General features: G+C 41.2%; 1 protein-coding gene across 1 annotated transcript; it reads left to right on the forward strand.

Annotated features, from left to right (window-relative positions):
• The first annotated feature begins 265 nt into the window (after nt 1–265).
• On the forward strand, nt 266–18325 carry VXN (vexin). Its single transcript, XM_026077063.1, has 6 exons — nt 266–398; nt 4975–5030; nt 11660–11822; nt 15479–15540; nt 17215–17303; nt 17956–18325. The coding sequence occupies exons 1-6, from the start codon at nt 332–334 to the stop codon at nt 18140–18142; spliced, it is 624 nt and encodes a 207-aa protein (XP_025932848.1). The 5' UTR covers nt 266–331; the 3' UTR covers nt 18143–18325.
• The last annotated feature ends 237 nt before the right edge of the window (nt 18326–18562 follow it).

Genomic DNA, 18562 nt, shown 5'->3' on the forward strand with positions numbered 1-18562 from the left:
GCACAGAACAGACTTTAATTGTTAGTCATTTATTGTAGAAGATTCTCCAAACTGGTAAAAAGGAGATGTAAAATAAAATGCTGCTATCTGAGTAGAGGCTTAAGTAACAGCTAAATTAAATCTTTGCATTAATAGTATTCATACAAAGGCAGATGGGAGCAGAAAATGTTGCAATGAAGAATATGGAATGAGATGAGATCACAGCATCAGTCTGTCCTTTGTAGATCTGGACAATGATCACAGAGCCAGATTGGATTAGTGAAACCTATTTACCAGAAGTTCAGAGTAGTTGCATGAAGCTGAAAGGCAGTCAGTGGAGAGAGGTGGAAAAATGCATCAGATTTACAGCTGCAGCGATGAAAATTTAGAAGTTTTCGCCACTGTGATTTCATCCAAATGTGAGTACATGGAAACGAGAATAACAGATCCGATGTTGTCTTTTAGATGAATGGAATGTTTTATCATTAGAGAAATCTGTGAAGTGATATGCTGGTCTGTTTGTTCTGCTGTGCTGTGCTTGCAGTTCAGTGCTCTCTGCTTGCTCCTAGAGCTAATCCGTGCAGGTGCTTAGACATTGTGGCTGTGTAAAATCCTTGCACAGGCAAAACTGGGAGATCTGGAATCAGCGTTCATATACCTATGAGGTAATTGCTAAAGTGACAGCTTGCAACTGTATGGCTATTCTATGCAATAGAAAAGAAAATGAAGTTCTGTGAGCAGTTAGCAGCTCAGATGAACTGGGTGAACTGCCTGAATGTTGAATTTAAGTACGCTGGTTCAATAAGTGGAACATTTCCAAAGCCATGCCCTCGGAATGAATGCATGATTAACATTAATTGCTTGTAATGAAGAGTAAGAACCGGACAAAGCCCAGTCTGCATGCATTTGATTGAACAAATTAGTTTAAACTCAATAGCTGCATGTTTCAGCAACAACAAGAAGAAAGCAGGTAAAATCATGGAAAACAAATTGTGGGGCTAGATCAGATCTTTACTTGGAAGCTGCAAGCATGAGCACTCAGCTATTTAATTTCAGAATATAAGTGGAAATGACAGTGGACCATCACTGTAATTGTTTTGTTGCCTGAAATCTGGATTGTACATACAAACATCCTTTCATAGGCAAATCCAGAAACATCATCTGCAAGAATTCATTCTTCCCTTCCTGCTCCCACCCCCTGCAGAAAATCATGTTTGCAGGGTTTTCCCTGCAGTCCCACTGTTTTCATTGCTGCCTTTGTATTCCTGTGCGAGTGGGTCACTTATGTCTGGCTCCATGATTCACTCTTCTTTCAATGGCTATTCAAGTAACTGCATGTTTGCTGGTGCTGTGACTTCCCTTTCATGCCATTCCTTTCTTCAGCCCATGTAAGACATTTGCCACTTAAACTGGCAGATGACAGGCAGTGATTCGGCCTGTGGATCATACATACCCTGAGAGTACATATACTTACTACTGTTAGGTACATTTATGTGTTGTTCATTGTGGTACCAGCATAACAGTATTCCCTTCTACAAGGAATATATATAAACTGCGCTCCTCACACTGTACAGTAAAATACATGAAATGCCAGAGAGGCATGAAGATGATTCCTTGTATCATTAAACTTTTCTGCACTTGGGTTTAATTAGTGTTTTGCTTGTGAGCAATTAATGAGTTTACTCCTCATACTGTGAAATTCCAGAAGTAATGGTGGTTGCAGCAGCTTCAAAAGCAAGTTACAACATATTCATAGAAAAAAACACCTTCATTATGTCTGTCTGGTTTTCATCCTGCACTCGCCATGATTTAAAGTATAAAGTTTCCCATGCAGGAGAAGGCTGTAGAGATCCTTGAGGATATCATCCCATTCAAAACGGAGCATAATCAAGCTGGCAGCTTAGCACACTCTCAAACTGCATGCATACAGATAACTTGTTGGTGATGAGTTAAGTGTGTAGCACCCTGTACTTCAATGTGTCCTTAGCAGGGAACGTGGACAAGATATATCACCTCCTGTGTTACTGTTCTATTTGACTACAGGCAAAGCATAGAGTAAAACTTTTTTTCTGTCTATTGGGGTCCAAATGCTCAGTATGTAAATTCTCACTATGGTATCTGAAATGGTGGCCTGATTTTCAGTGACGGCTGCAGGTATTCAACATCTCTGAAAATCAGGCCACTTATTTAAGTATCTTAAATTGGAGTCTAGGGTCTGGATCCACAAAAGGATTTGAATGGTGAACTGCCTTAGTCTAAAGCTGAGAGCCTCAAAACAGCAAGCTAGTTGCTGGCAGCACCATAGTTCCCAGTTTGCCTATATTTCCCCCACTAAAATTGTCAAAATGTCTGAATTTCCACTACTGAATTTGCACAGTCATCTGCCTCATCACACCGACAGCAGTCTTTTTATGTTTTCTGTGGCTGTGTCCCCTGCCTGCTCCACCTGCAGGACCAGCCGGGCCAACATCAAGGCCACAGTACTGCCAGACATGGTGAGCAAACATAACAGCTCCCTGCCACCGAAAGGGAGGGTCCCCTGGGAGTACCCAGGAGGGAAGAGTGGGGGCCCTCCCTTGCTGGCAGGGAGCAGACAGGACAGCTGGAATCTGCCATGCTATTCCTGTGCCCCCTCTGGGGACTGACCTGAAGTGTTTGGGGTTGAAAGTGTTAAACTTCACCCTGTCCTGTCATTCCCATTTATATACTAAGCTCAGTCATAAATATTCTTCTCTGCAAAGTCCTGTCCTGGAAGGAAAGCTCTGAGTAAGAGCAATAAGAATATTAATAGTAGATAACCAGGCAACTTCCATGCTAGTACAAGGAAAAAATCACAATTGCAAGGCATTGCTGATATTATACTGTGTAGCTAAGGACAGCTTTTGGACAAACACAACCTCCCTACAACACCATATCGTGAGGCAAAGTGACTTTGGTCCCACTGCCAGCTCTACTTGTGCCACAGCCCTAGAAAGCCAGGCTAGTTGTTATTCCTGGCATCAAAGGAGAAGCTGGGGTATGGTGCAGCAGCTCCCAGGAAGGTAAGGATGCTACAACTCATCCCCATAACCCCTCAGGCAGCGGGAGCAGCAAGCCTGTCCTTTAAGACTTACCCTTGTCGTCTCAAGGCAGGAATTTCGCTACAATAATGAGAAGCTTTGAGTGAACTCCATCTGCTTCCATACCTTCAAAAGTCTGTACAAACAGTCATACGTAACAGTAATGAGTGCTGGAACTCCTGCGTTTGAACCGATCCCAAAAACATAAAGGAAAGCTTATTCGGAGAATAAGAATCACCTGTGATTCCATAACAAACCTTCTTGATTCTCCACGGCCTTTTGAGGCTTTGAAGTTGAGCCTGAATAGTAACCCTCCATTCATGTGCTTTCCCCTCAAGGTCAGCATTGACAATTGTTTTTAAACCTGCGTCTGAATTTTGCTGCCTATTTCTGTAATTGGCCACTAAATCCTACAGTCATGACTTTTATATCCTGAATACAGGAGAGGGTACTAATTTTAAAGTGCAATGGGTAAGATACAATCAGAGTTTTTCAGTCCAGTTTCAAGTCAAACTGAAACAAAAACTATTTAAACAATCTTCACTTTGTCCAAAAAAGCCCGTTCACTTCAGTGCGAGTGGATTGTCTGATCTGATCACAAACTTTGCTTATGATTCTGGTAGCTTGTGCATCTAGTGGCTAATGATTCTGTTTTGCTTATGATTGTGGTGCCCTAATGGGTTTAAAAATAAAATTGAAAGCAAACTCCAAGCAAAATGTCTCATCAAGTTAAAGAAAGAACTGAATGAGTCATTTTGAGGATTAAAAAAAAAAAAAAGATTAGACTTACTGCAAATGTTTTGCTGTGGACATAATGCATTAAACCTGAAATGACTTTACAGGGCAGTTTGAGCTTACTGAAAAAGTCTGTATCTAGATGAAAGGATAGGCCTCTTTTAAAGCTAATGCATATGCTAGTCATGTTTGAAGCTGGATGGAGAGAGAAGTTAATTTCTGAAACGAAAGAGCTGCTGTCCTAAACACTGGCAGGTAAGAGGCCTGATCAAAAACTCATGTACAAAAAAAAGAAGATTCTTCCTGGAAGCCTATGGCAGAAATGCAGAAACTTTGGGATGGCTGTTGCCCTATATCTATAGATGTATTGTATAGCTAGAAAACAGTCTGAGATGACATTAAGAGAAAGGACTTTCTTCGGGCGTGAGTGCTTCAGCTGAAATCCTCCTTAAACCTTTCCTTCCCTGCCCCTGTCTTCCTCCTAGCCCCCAGTACATTCTCATGGAGGCCTTTATTTAACCAAATGTCATTGCTGTAGCACAGCCACAGCATCTCAAAGTAATGAAAAGTGGCTTAAAATACTGAAATGAGGGGTTTTTTTTAATAATGGCACAGTTATCATTTATTTTATTGAACATAAGCTCTCTGAGGCCCTCACCTTTTCTGTATACCCACACAGGCACAAACTGTATGGGGGGGTTAACAGAAGAGCTGACACACTCGCATGCTGACACAGGGCCTCAAGATAAGTGTTGAATATCAGGAACCTCCTGACAAAATTATGGGAGTTGGCAATTCTGGTCTGCCTGAGCTGCGAGCTGCGCCTGCTGGCAGCCAGGGCTGCACCTGCCCTCCATGGTGCTCTAGCACGCTGGGAAACGCAGCTCACCCAGCTCTCTTTTGGGGACTGTGGCATTCACTTCCTTCACACGTACACCAGCCTGGTGAGTTTACCCACGTCTTTGTAGGCAGGCTGTCTCCTGAGACATGCTCTCCTCCAGCCAGGCTGGAAAGCCCACTTCGGCAGCCCAAATGGGCGTCTGCTTATGGTCTCCTATCTCACACCCAGCGGAGAAGTGCCAGTTTCCACTGCAAACCAGCAAAATCCTAAACAGCATTTTCAGTGGGCACCACTGTTGAAGCTGTTATTTGGGCTGTCTGCCTCAACTGCGCCCTGATCGTGTTTCCATTCTCTCCACAGCGTGTAGTCCTGCCCGAAGAAGAGCCAAAACTCCACACCACCTCCTAACAAAGAGTGTAAGAAAAATCTCTCTTTCTCTCCTGCTCTCTCTTTTTTTTAATTCTAGTTAGCTAAATTTATTCTTTAAAAATGCCATGGATAAATAGGAAGCAGATCTTTCAGAGCTGGGGCAACAAAGTGTAACTGTCTGATGCAGGGAGTGGGGCAGGAAACAGGGGAGTTTCTGGAAAGTTGCAGATATTTATTAGCAGAAGGGTTTTTTAAACTCTTCAGAAAAGCCCATCTTTCTGTGCAGAGCTAGTCAAATAAACAGCTTATCAGCGCAAGTCATCTGAGGGATTCACAGACATAATTCATATTCCTAAAGCACAAATAATAGTGCCAGAGGGGCAGGTGGGACGGAAAAGCAAACAAAGCATACTTCTATATATACAATACTGTATTAATCAAGGAGCCAGTATCACATTCTCTGGGGAATTTGGGAGAAAAGTATAAAGCAATGGATTGTAACCTCACCTCAAAAAGATGGCTCCGAGACAAGACAGCGCTTGTCCCTGGATCTCAGTGACGCTTGCCTGTCCTTTCTGCGGTACTCACCCTGGTACAGCAGCACTGAGGGCAGTAGCCAGAGCTCTACCAAGTCCCTGCAAGAAAGGTGCTCCCCCAAATTCGATAATCCAAGCTCCCAAAGAGAGGTGGCCCTGACTCCATTTTCTACTCTACCTACCCTTCAAAAATGCAGAGAAAAACTGAGAACTGAGCCTTCAATTAGTTGTTTGATATTTTTACTCCTGAAGGAAAGATGTTCTCTGAAGAACAGCTAATCCCCTCGTTTGCTCTCCTGCAGTTAGGCCGTGTTTCATACATAAATCTGCTCTCTTTACTCCCGGTCTGCAGCACCACAGCGTTCACCAACCATCTAAACTTGCTGCATGGGAATACATGAGAGCAGAGGGAGAGTAGCATCACACCCCTGCAAAAGTGCAAGCCACTTTTCATGGCCCTTGCTCAAAGGAGGCCAGCTAAAGAGCACAGTGTCACCTTGCAGCTGAATGCAGTCCTTTCTTCTTCCTACAGCCTTGCTCTGCTCATCATCCAGCACAGTGCTCTCTCCTGCTCAGGAAGAAAAACAGTTACAAGTTTCCCATAGCACTGTGCTACACAATCTCATCTTCTTTCTCCTTCCCCATTTTCTCTTAGCTGTATGAGTAACTCTCACTTGTTGCAGTTCTTTTCAATAGGTCTGTAAATATTTTGCACTTGATTCTATCTTCTGAACATTATTAAATAAATAATAATAATAGAAGTAACAATAATAGAACTCTGATAAAATGTTTTTTCCAATTTTAGACACTTCAACACATTAGTCTGGGTTTAAGTTTTCCAAATTTTCCCTTCTTAAACCCATTTGGCCCATTCACACCACCTTTCATGACCCTTTTATTGCAGTGTTCTCTTGTAGGAATGACAGCCTCTCTCTCTGTAGTGCATGCTAAAGCACTTTTTGTAAGCTTTGAGACTCTTCTGTCAAAGTAGTCTCACTACAGACTTGTCCCTTCTCTAGCATTCACTTTGAAATATTTTGCTCCATGGTCTTCCCTTTTCCCACTTGCTGTATACCACTTCCCAGGGGAAGTTTTGTAGCAGCACTATACTTATATAGGCCTAAGAAAATAAGAGAAGAAAGTCCCTGTCTTGTCACTGTATTTTTATAGAATTTTTCTTCCTTTGGGACTTTCCTGACCTCAATTAAAGCTGTCCTTTGGTTGGCCCTTATTCACGATGCAGACAGCATCATATTAGCGTGGGAGTACCAGGCATAAGGAATAGTCTGCAGATCCAGCTAAGAAAATAAGGAAGGCTTTCAAACCAAAGCAATCTGCACAGTCAACTCTTAGATTTGTGCATTTCCCTCTTTCAGTATGATGCAGCTGCTTATAGCTAATGCGAAATCATTCAAATAAATTGCATGTGCTGGAACATACATGCCTCTGAGGAAGTTGTGATTGCCAATTTCTAGACCCACACAAGAGTAGCAGAATGATTCTTTATTTTTCACTTTTACTTCTGCACCTGCTGTTGGTGCTGTAGAAATGCCTCAGCTAACATGAGATCTTCTGCTCTGGTAATTGCAGTGGATGCACAACTTTAATCCGAGACTAGGGCAAAAATAGCAAGCAGCATGGACATCTGCCAGATTTTTTTTCATAGCAGAAACTCTCAAGTCATGTAGCATTAAAAGTGATTTAACAGTGAAATGACTGACCTTGTGAGGTAACTTCCATCACATTCAAGAATCCATCCCAGAAGCACAATCATGACAGTGAAAGGGGGAAACATTTTCTTTTTTAAATTAAATATTTCCTCAATATGCTTATTTGCAGTTCCTATTGCCCTATTAAGAGTTATTTCTAGCGATAGCACATCCTTTCCTTCTCTTCCCATGTTCTCCCATCCCCCAAATCCTTTGATTACAACTCTAAAGAGTCTTGACACCAATACCTGACTACTTAGCAGAAAAATGGCAAATACCAGTGTGTATGTTAGTGCTGCCACATTAAGAGTCAGATAGATAAACATTAGATCATCAAGAAGAGCTTAGCTCTAAAAATGTCATTTCCCCCATTAACAACACTTACTTGTTCAGCCACTAAGCTTCAAAGTTTTATCCAAAGCTAGATGTTTAATTGTGACCTTTTTTGATTGTTTGTTTGATAGTGGGATTTTGGTTCCAAGAGCACTGACTGAGTGGTTGGGATAGTCTCTGTGCTCCTCTACAGCATTCCGGTGTCCTCCGTGTTCCCCATTTAACATTGCTCTCTGGCTAATTTCAGTAAGGTGTGCCAGGCCTCAGCACTCTCCCATGCACAGTGAAGGCCACAAAAAGGATGTTTTGCTGAGCTCTGAATTCAGAATCTGCACCCTGCAAACAGAATGAGCCAGCCAGGCGACTTACAGGTTTTAAAAACAGTAATTATCTGGAGAGCAGCTCAGTACTTCCACTTAGTTTGGATGACTCTGCCATTCACACAGATTTAAATTTTCTGTTACATTTAGAAAAGAAAAGCGACTTCAAGCTGATGCTTGTGCCTTACCCTCGGTGCCCTAAAGAAATGTCAGCTCTAGTTTAGATCAGCACTGTGCTACACCAGGTTTAGTTTCCTGACCTAGAAAAGTCTTTACATATTACAGTAATGGGTGAGGCAACCAAAATCACAGTGAAATTTTTCARTAGGAGATAAGAAACTCAGAAAATGTACTACTGCCAAATGCAGCAAACAAACATGTTAACTGAGGATGTGCTTTAGAGTTTGTGGTGTTGTGTCTGACTGTAACGGAAAATGGCAATATAACCTATTCATATAGATCCTTTTGCTTGAAGGCCTATTGGCACTACTGATATTAAATGTAAACAAGAAGTCTTAAAAACATAGATGATGTGGCTAAGTAACTCCTGCTATTAATGGAGTTAAAAAGCCTGCTTCCTTCCCCTCTAATTTTTTTTTTATTTATTCAAATGAAATTTATGCTTAGCAATGTATAGGCAGACTGTTAAGTTTCAAGTCAATGGTGGTTTACACTGATAAAGTAAGCCACTTTCAAGATTAGGGATTGTTACAGCCAGCATCATACTTACCTAAACTGTTCTTTCCAAGACCAAGTAAAAGAAGGGAACTCAGGTTCATTACATCTGAGTAGGAGAGGGCTGCAGGCATTTTCTGTCATGCGCCAAAGAGGACTGGGTATGAACAAGAGCACTAGACACATTTCCAAAGCTTGTGAGAAAAGCTGGGCTTTGTAGCATACCTTGAAAGCTGGACGAGCTCAGTTCAAGCAAGGCAAACTCCAAGGCAGAGGGGCTGCCACGGAAGACCCCTGCCAGCCGTGGCCTCATCTCGTTGGCAATGAAAGAGTGTGTCTCCACTGATGTCACTGTGGTGATGTAGGGCAGTCCCTCTGGCAACCAGCTTCCACAGTTTGGGTGGTCAGGTCAAGGCCCTGGGCTGCACACCCGTGCCAGGGCACAGGAGCCTGCAGCACGCGAGGAGCTGCTGCAGAGGGATGGGGAGGTCCTGGAACCAGTCCAGTGGCAGCTGGAAGAGAGCCAGCTTGAACTGTTTAAGCAGCAACAGGAGGCCTCCCACCACCGGCATCCTCTGGCATCATGCTTATTTCTGAATTATCTGAGTGATGCTGAGGCTTGGCTCTCTTCCTGCAGTGCCAAATTCTTGGTCAGCAGAGCTAGGCCCCAGTTGCTAGCATTCCTTAGCACATGCTTATCTTCAAGGACAGTAGCAATCCCTTTGACTTTAACTTAACACTAAACGTTCTTAAGTAGCTTATGGAACAGGGACTGTGTTAGGCTGTGTGCCAAAATCCACTGAACTAAAAGAAAGCCCCTCTTACGTCTTGGATTAGACTGTGGTTGCCTCACCAGCCCTTACCACTAGTATTTTTGCCTGCTGTTTGGTCTCAGAAGTCAGTTTCTGCTCCTTGTCCTGCTGGTCATCAGGAACTATGTAGTCTTCTCTGGACTTCTGAGGGTACATGGAATCAAAAAAGTAAAAAGTGATCTGGTTTGAGTTTTTCTTTTTTTCTTGTTTTGGGAAATATCTATTGCATGCATCTATAAATCTGTGTAAAATTTTATGTACACAGAATATTGCAAATTAATGGTAAACTGAATTCAAACATCTTTAAAGAAAATGAATAACTTTATGTGAAGGCACATGCTTGAATGCTGTCTTGCTTTTATCTTGAATGCATGTTAGAAGCAGAAGGCATATCAGTAGATGAAGTAAGGCTTTTTCTATGCCAATACCAGGCTAGTTGATTGCTGATTTCTGATCTCAGCCATGAGATAAAATATCTGCATTTACATGTAAACAGGTACATGGCAACTATCAGTCATCAGTAGGATGCAAGTAACTGCTTTTCACTTGTTCTTCCAACATAATAAGACACAAAATATACAGTGCAGCCAACATTCATTTTTACTATTAAGCAGTATTTTGAATTTACATATTGCAATAACCAGTTTATCTATAGCTAAGCTTACCTATGATGTCATTTGTCAAATATTTCTTTTACAAGTTAGCAAAGGGAGCACAAGTATATTAAATGACAGGTGTTACGTCAACAACAGATATAGCCCAAGAAGGCTATTCCTAGCCAAGCTATACTAACGTTAAAGTAAATTTGGTTGTATTCATTTGAAAAGTATCTTCTTACTTCCAATCACTGTGCCTCCCACCACTGAAAAGTCGCTGGGAAAAAAAAAAGGAAAATTGCCTTATTTTGGGCATCTTATTAATTGCTGGCCAGCGTCGAGTGTTATTGAGAGGATGCTGGTGGCCAGTGTTTTGAGTCCATGGGTCTTGACCTTGCTTAGCTAAGATATGGTTCACGGCAGAAATCCAGACCTTTGTCAACCACCTGCATCCCACTCACCAGCCCTGTGTTGTGGCTACCTTATGACTGGAAAATATGCATGGAGTTTCTAGGCAAGGAACTTACTGCCAGCCAAGTTTGTCCTTCCGTTCCATGGTTCCATCTTTCTAATGCTATTCTTTATGTTGCTTGAATTGATTTTTGCTGGCAAAAGGGCACATTTAATAAACAGTCTTCTAAGTTTTAGGCATCCTGAAATACACACATTACACTAGATGCCCACAGAATATTTATTGCCAGAGTATTACAGAGAATAAATGACAGTGTAAAACTAACTGGAAACAGTCTCAAAAGTTGCCATATGTCTTGGGTTCCTTGCCGATTTGGATCTTTGGCCTGTTTAACTTGTATTCTGTTTCTTAGTATGACAGTAGGTCTTCAGGGAAGAATTTAAGAAACAAAGTATGAAATGCATTTTCCCTGCTGTCAGGACTTTAATCTTCATGATCCAACTGTTTCTGGACCATCCTGGATAAGAGTCACCAATGGACCTATCTGCTTTGAGCTTAGCCAATTTTTTTTAAACTCACTTTACTTCTGGCCTGCACAGTTACCTGTGGCACTGAGTGACATGGTTTAATTGTGAACAGTGTCGAAAACTACTTTGTTTTGTTTCCACTTATTTTCAGGAGCTCCATTTAAGACACATAGGGCCAAATGTTCAAATATACAGCTCCCAGTGAGTTTGTGGGGGCTAATTTCTGTGAAAATTGATGTCTAGGAGCATAATTCTCCACCGTCTTGTATTCTGTATAATCATTGGCCGGGTGTAAAATGTGAACAAGTCCAAGAGACAGGAGAGTCCTGAAGAAATAGCATTTTTCATTCACATAGCCCAAGACATGATGCAATAAGAAATTAAATTTAAGCTGTCTCAGAGTGGGTATCCAAAATCAGTAGATTTATAAAGGACCACATTTCAGCTTCTTGAAGAAAATACAGAAAGGTACAACTAAGTAGCTGAGTCACAGAGAAAATATATTTGATTTTTCCAGTACTTTTATACTCCTCATGCACAGAGTCAGGAGCAAAACAAAAAGAAATCCCACAGATCTCACAATCCCCACCCAAATGACAGTATCCTCTTCAAATGACAGTAAAGCAGTAGCAAGATCAAGTGCTATGCTGTTACCAACAGAGGCTGCTCCAGGGTGACTTGACGGATGGCGCCATGCCTACATATAGCCCACTCCAAGGCCAAGTGTAAAGGGATGGTTTTGCCTCTTTCCTGTAGGTGATAACAGTAGCTGATTGCCGGCCCCACAGGACAGACAAGCCACAGCCCCACCACAGCGATCTCCTCCAGGTGCTGTACAGAGATGATGAGGTGCGTCATCTGGGCCACCCGCAGAGCGGGCAGCAGGCACCCTGCCCTGCCAAGTGCACTGCCAAGCACAGTAAGTCCTCAGATATGGCTTTATTGCTCAGCTTTCTCCACCTCAGTTGCTTCAGGACATTTTTAGGCATTGCAGTCCTCTGGTTTGCATTGAAACAGACATTTTGTTATGTATCTAAAGGATTCTTCCTTGCTTAAAATGTCCGGTGATAATAATGAGATAATGATCATGGCATTGCATATCTCTGCTCCCTGGAAGAGAGAGCTAATAAAGCAGCGCTTGCTTTATTCAGTCATAAACTTTCCCTTTCCAAAAGTTGACAGTATTGTACAGATGGAGATGATAAATTGCTTATTACTGAGTTTGCCTGACTCATCTCATTACATAAGATCTCTGTTCAGTTGCTTAGAATTGTGCCAGCACATAACTATTTGGGATGAACTTTTAGATTCTGGATGTTAGCCTCAAATCTGATTGTGTTTTTTTAACCAAAACTAGATCAGCATATTTTTGAGAATGCATCAAGGAAAAATAGAATTTGCCAATGCATAAACAAGCAAATGAATAAATATAACTGGACTGGTCACTTAGTTCCTTCAAATTTGATGCCTTACGCTTGAAGGGAAGAAGCTGGAGCAGAGCCATGAAATTTGGCAAGGGATGGATTTTTTTTTTTATCAAAAATACCTTTTTTGCTATGCCTGTGAAAAACCACCCAGATAGATACAACCAAGTTCTAAGCCTTTGAAGAAATTCCGTTTGGCACGTGTTTGGCAGAGACAGGGGAAGTTTAGCTGTTAAGAGTTGTTAAATGTGTCAAACAGATTCTGTCATATGACAGAGCAATATGTCAATGAGCATGTTCTCACACCACCAGTCTGCAACAGCACTGCACATAAGCCGTCTGATCTGAACACACACTAGGCAGCAGCAGAACCTGGGAAACAAGGAAGGAGTGTACTGAGCTTGGGACCATAAGGAAAGAGCTAAAACTGGGATGAGAGCCAAGAAATGGCTGAACAAAGAGCCAAATGGCTTAGGGGCTGGAGGGAGGAATGGAGAAGGGGTGGCTGCGACTGGCTGCAGGGCAGTGGGCAGCAGAGCCATCAGGGGAGAAAGGAGGGACTCCTGTTTCCCCAGTATAGCTTCTTATTCCCCAGAACATTATGAAGCTGTTCTTTTAAATGTTTGTGCAGATGATGACCRCAGCAATCATCAATACGGAAAAGCAGTTCTGTCCTCAGAGGAGGGTTTACTAGTGGAGAAACTAAGTATAGGGCCATGTACTGAACAACAAAAACAAAAAAAAAGGATGAATAACTACCCTCTGAGTGAACACCATCCATATGGTGTATTGTATGAAGCAGAAAGTCTGTGGAAAAATAGTTTGTGGTCACAATTAGAGACTGAATCACAATGTCTAGATCCCTGGGGCTGCAATAACCTCGCTTCAGTTCTGGTGTTTCATAACTTTTGAGTGCCTGACTTTACAAATTTAATATTTTAAGGGGAGAAGAATAGAAGTGTTTATAAATATTTGTATGTGAATAAAGATAGGTCTCTTTAGTATGTTGCACTACAGCTTCAGGTTTCAGTAGTCACTGCACCAATAAATACCTATACAAAGAATGAGGCGCAATGAAAGAGCCCAGAAAGGTTTCTCCAGCTGTTTCTCAACCAGAAGGGAAGCCAGTGTAATCTATACAAAATGAGGTATGTACATTTGTCCCAGGATATGCATGATCTGTTCTCATTCATCTCTGTGCTGATGTGAGCTCTACATAAACTTCATCTTTAAAAGACATCCTTCAGCTTCCTCACTGGAAACAGGCCCGTCTGTAGTGTTTTCCATGCTTCCTTCATAGACAAGCCCTCTTGAATATTAAGGAGACTTCAGATTTAATACAAGCACAACTTAAAATCTGGGTAATAGCGTTAACATTTAAACTTCGAAAGGAAGTGAACAGGGACAAGAGCAAAGATGAGAGCTTCAGCAAGCTTATCGCTGGCATTAGAAACCCGGTAGAAATATCAGTATTCAGTATCAGTATCAGTATCAGGCACAAGGACAGTCAATCCCAGCATGCAGGAAGGCAAGTAAGTGTAGTAGAAGGCCAGCATGGACGAGCAAGAAATTCCTGACCGAGCTCAAACACAAGAGTGGTGCTTTGCTTCACAGGGTGGATAGATGAACTAAAAAATGTATTTACTTACTCTTCAGTTTTMACCAGGAAACAAGTATTCTGTTTTCTCATCTTGGAGACATAGGGCAAGTTAGAATAAATGATGTGGAGTAACTACCATCCCATGCTTGGGCATCCRTAGCATCTTCTGGAAGTGGAATTCACAACGCAATCAGCCACCTCTGTCCTGATGAGCACTTACAAACCTGAAGACATGAGGACTTACTTTTGCTTAAATATTTTGCTAAAACTTTGCCAGAACATTTTCTATATCTAATAAGAAGAGGGACATGCTGAAGGGAAGAATCATACAAAATAAGAACAACACAGAATAGATAAAAATGTGGACATTTGCTCAAGCTCTAATGCTCAGAGCCACCTGCTAAATACTGTTAGTACCTCATATACAAGATGAGAGGGAGTAATTGAATTAAACTTTGATGTAAGGGATACAGTGAGGTATCTAATGGAATCACTGGGCTGGGGTGGGAAGAGGAAGGCTAATTAAGAGATTTATCATGGTCAGATATCTCCCCCAAATTGAGCAGACAATTCTGACTGCTAACTCATGCTGGAGACAGTACTATAAACAGCACCTCTGCTATTTCTGATGTTTCCCATCATTATTTACACTCCATAGGCAGCAGTAGTTCTGAATCATATTCTTTCTTATACCTTGGTGAATGCTGGTATTTCTGCAGATCCTTGCTATTCACTTACTTGAATACCATTTTAAAAACAGCAGAAAACTGAAAATGGCCAGGAACAGAAAAAAAATTGAAAAGAGATCCACATTCCCACAGCCGAATGGGAGAATTTGGCTGCCTGAGAAAAAAAATCTGGAAACCCTCATTCAATTATTTCCTTGACACAACTAGCAGGAATGTCAGCAAGCATTTAACCATGAATATGATAAGTTATCAGAGTACTCACTTGTGATTGAAAGCTAACCTGCAGGTTTGAGGACAGCAGAGCCATGGGCAGGCAGAAAGGTTAAAATCCCTCCCTTTGACAGGCTGGACATAGCACACATCATTGCTCTCCAGTGAAGAATGACTCCTCCAGTCAATCCAGAAAAGAGAATGACCCCTCCCCTCCCAAACGGGACAACCCTGGAAGCAGGACTCCAAGGCACATGAAAACTCTGTTACCCAACCTCTGCTATGGAGCAGCAGATGTGCCTGCTCTTTTTATATACGTACATAAGTGCTAGCAGTGGGTAAAGGCTCCCACATTTGGCCTACTTAGGACAGTTCACCTTATCATTTCAAAAGTCTAGGTCTGATTTCAAGCAGTCAAGTTGATTCTTCCAGAAACACTTAAGCAATTCCAAAATCACTTTTTTTGACATCACAATAGATGGTCACAATGAAGAAAACTTTTGCATTTTTGGCTGTAATAAAATCTAGTGGGACCACAATCTGAATCTTATCTCTTTTCATATCTTGGCTTAAATGCATGAAAGGATACTTTTCATACAAGATGTGCCAGGGGAATAGTTACTGATAACATCATGTTTCTTATGCTTTGCAGTGGGAATTTCTGAACAAGAGTCATCTAAGTCCTGCAATCACCAATCAGATAGAAAATCTTCAGTAAGTAAATACAGTAAGACCAGCTACCACTGTCTGATGCATTTTAAATCCTAGTACCTGTTAATGATGTGTTCCACATTAACAATATGTCTGTCTGTAGCAGTACTTAGAGAATTTCTCAGTCTTCTTTAAGGTTTTGAGACATGATGTATGCCAAAGAATGCCACTGACTGGCAAAGTACTGCTGCCCCTCAGGGAACAGAGGCAGCTTTGTAGGATGGAAAAAGCCACGTTCCCTTTCTGGATCCTCAGCCACTTGCGTGGAAAGGCCTCTGCAAGACTTGGCAGGACTTAACCTTGTGTTTCTCAGAGAATTTCACAAATTAGGAAAAAAATATATCTTTCTAAAATGGAACAAACAAAATAATTCATATTTTCCAGCACATTATCCTGAAAAAATAATCATCTCAGATCAATCAAAAATGTCAATAAAGAGTCAATAAGGAAATCATCATACAAAAATTAAAATTTCATTTCGTAATGGAGAGGCAAAAATGTTTTGGCTAAGGAAGACACAGCTTTATTAAAATGTTTTCCTTTCCTCCTGGTTTTCTTATAAAAAACAATTTTCAAAGTCATTACATTTTATAAAAACTTGATTTTCAAACCAAAAATAGCCCTTTGAAAAGTTTCTGACTAAAACCAGATTTTGCTATAGAATCTGCATGGCTTCAGGTGCTCTTTTAGATGGCTACAGTATACTAGCTAGCTGGGCTATGCTCAAGAAAAACAGCTGTGCAATATTGAAGGATGGTTAAAATCAGCAGTATTAAGTGTAATTAAACTAATCTCATCTACCTACAGTTAAACTGGTTAATCTTCAAAGCATATTTGTAAAAGCAGTTTCAAGCATCTTTAACTCTTACTTCTTGGGATACTTACAGAGCATCTAAAAGTATCCACTCTCATATTAATCCCATGGGACATAAGGAAGTTTGGTCAAGAACAGTTGAGTTGCCATGTATTAGTGAAAATAAAATGAACAAATTTTTCAGGATCCCCAGTAAAATCAGTAACAGTGGTTATTACCTGAAATGAGCAGGTCACAATTTTTACCCTTTTTTCTGGTTTTGAGTAACCCGCACCTTAGCTACCATCAAAACTCTTGCCAGGATACCCTTGCAAGCTTCAGCGGCCTGCTCATGAGAAAAAGCAACTCAGTTCCAAGGGGAAACATATGATCAAATCGAGAGGACAAGAGAGAAGTCAGAGCAACTTGATGATTAGGCACCTTTGTGGGAAGATGACAGAACTGAGGTTTGAACCTGGGCCTCCCACACCACAGAACAGCACCCCACAGAATAGGAGAACATTTAAAAATGTTTAAGAAATTGTGATGGTTAGGAAAGCCACTTCCCAGGAAGGCTACACACTCAGTTTGTACAAAAGCCTCATTTCCCTGGGAAGCCAGGCTGAAAAACAAGGTTTGCAAACTTCCCACCTTAATTCAGGGGAGTAATTCTTACTCATATAAGCACTTTATTGAACGCAGTGAGACTTCACAGTAGCAAACAGTATTTGTGTGGGTAAGAGATCAGCAATCTCTTAGCCTGCTTTCTTGTATTAAGAGATTTACAGTATTCATTCATTTCCCTAAAACAACCTCTTTCCTCAGATTAACCTCAGGTTCCAATTCATCAGCGCTATTTCTTAATGACGTGCTTTTTCCTCCAGCAGTTTCCAGCATCATCAGTTACCCATATCACAGTGAAACAGGCGGCTGTCACAGAATCACCCACAGATGACAGCACTTTTACAGAAGAGTAAGTCCCTTCCTATTCCTCCAGCCAACCCTACTGAAACTGTGCTCGGGGCGCTGTCTGTCAGGAAAAGGAACAGGTGACCTCAGTTGTAGGTCATCATCTCACCAGAAACAAAAAGAATTCCTCAACTGAGTATTTCCTCTGAATCAGAGTTATAAAACTTCAGTGATTTATAGTAAAGAACTATTGCTTGTTTCCCAAAAGGGAGGGAAGAATTGACTAAAAAATATATTGAATATATCATTAACTATGGCTGTTTATACAGATATCCTGCTGTCCATTATGATTCTGTTAGATCACTAGGAAAAAAGTGTCTAAATCCAAATTTAAATTTTTCCCCTAAAGTAGTCTATAATATTTGCTCTAAGGCAGTTTAGAAAATGTAATTAAATATTTTTAAAACAAAAAGAACTATTTTGTCTCTAAAGTGTAATTAAGGATGAGTTTGACCATAGTATAAATTCACCTCCATAAATATACAATTAACTCAAAAATGGATCTGGGTGATATCTGAGATGACTCCATTGCTACTTTTTGCAAATATACCTTTGCAAATGGGCTGCACTTAGTTTTTCAGTGGCTGGTTATCATAAACATGGAAGAAGGACCACAGAGATAAATGCTTTATGCCCTTTTGTGCTTTATTTCCTAGCCATGGACAGCGCTTGAGGAAGACCACAGAATATGACCTGACCCTACCACCAGGAGCAGAAGCTTCTTTACCTCTCACAGGAGGCAACCTGTGTGGGACACCCAGCCTCCTGAGGAAGATGTTGATGAAGCACAAGAAGAAGTCAGAGTATCTGGGAGCAACAAACAGTGCCTTTGAGGCAGACTGATAAGTCTCAGCGTCACTTGGAAAGACAGAAATTCCGTTAGCCAGAACAAGAGGCTTTAGGATTGATGTGGAACCGACACAGCACAGGTCATCCAGGGAAATGATATCATTTTTGTCACTTGATGCCATTATCTCAGAGAGATAGGAGAAAAGATAATTAAGGTAAAAAAACAGTTAGTTAATATGATATGACTCACTAGCCTTTCTTTGTTGTGACATACTAGAATCCCAAATATTCCAATAGATTTATGTCTTGACTCAGCGATGCTGAAACTTTTGCTGACACATTCACTATTTTACATGGTCTGTCTTAGTCAGCTCAGACTCACAATAAGAAAAACCTACCAAGAAGTTTGTCAGACCAATTATAGAGTGCCATTAAATCTCAGGGGTTTGTTCATTCTGTACCACTGCTTGTCCT

This window comes from Apteryx rowi, unplaced genomic scaffold (assembly GCF_003343035.1).
Source record: "Apteryx rowi isolate R43461 unplaced genomic scaffold, aptRow1 scaffold_446, whole genome shotgun sequence".
NCBI classification, from domain to species: domain Eukaryota; kingdom Metazoa; phylum Chordata; class Aves; order Apterygiformes; family Apterygidae; genus Apteryx; species Apteryx rowi.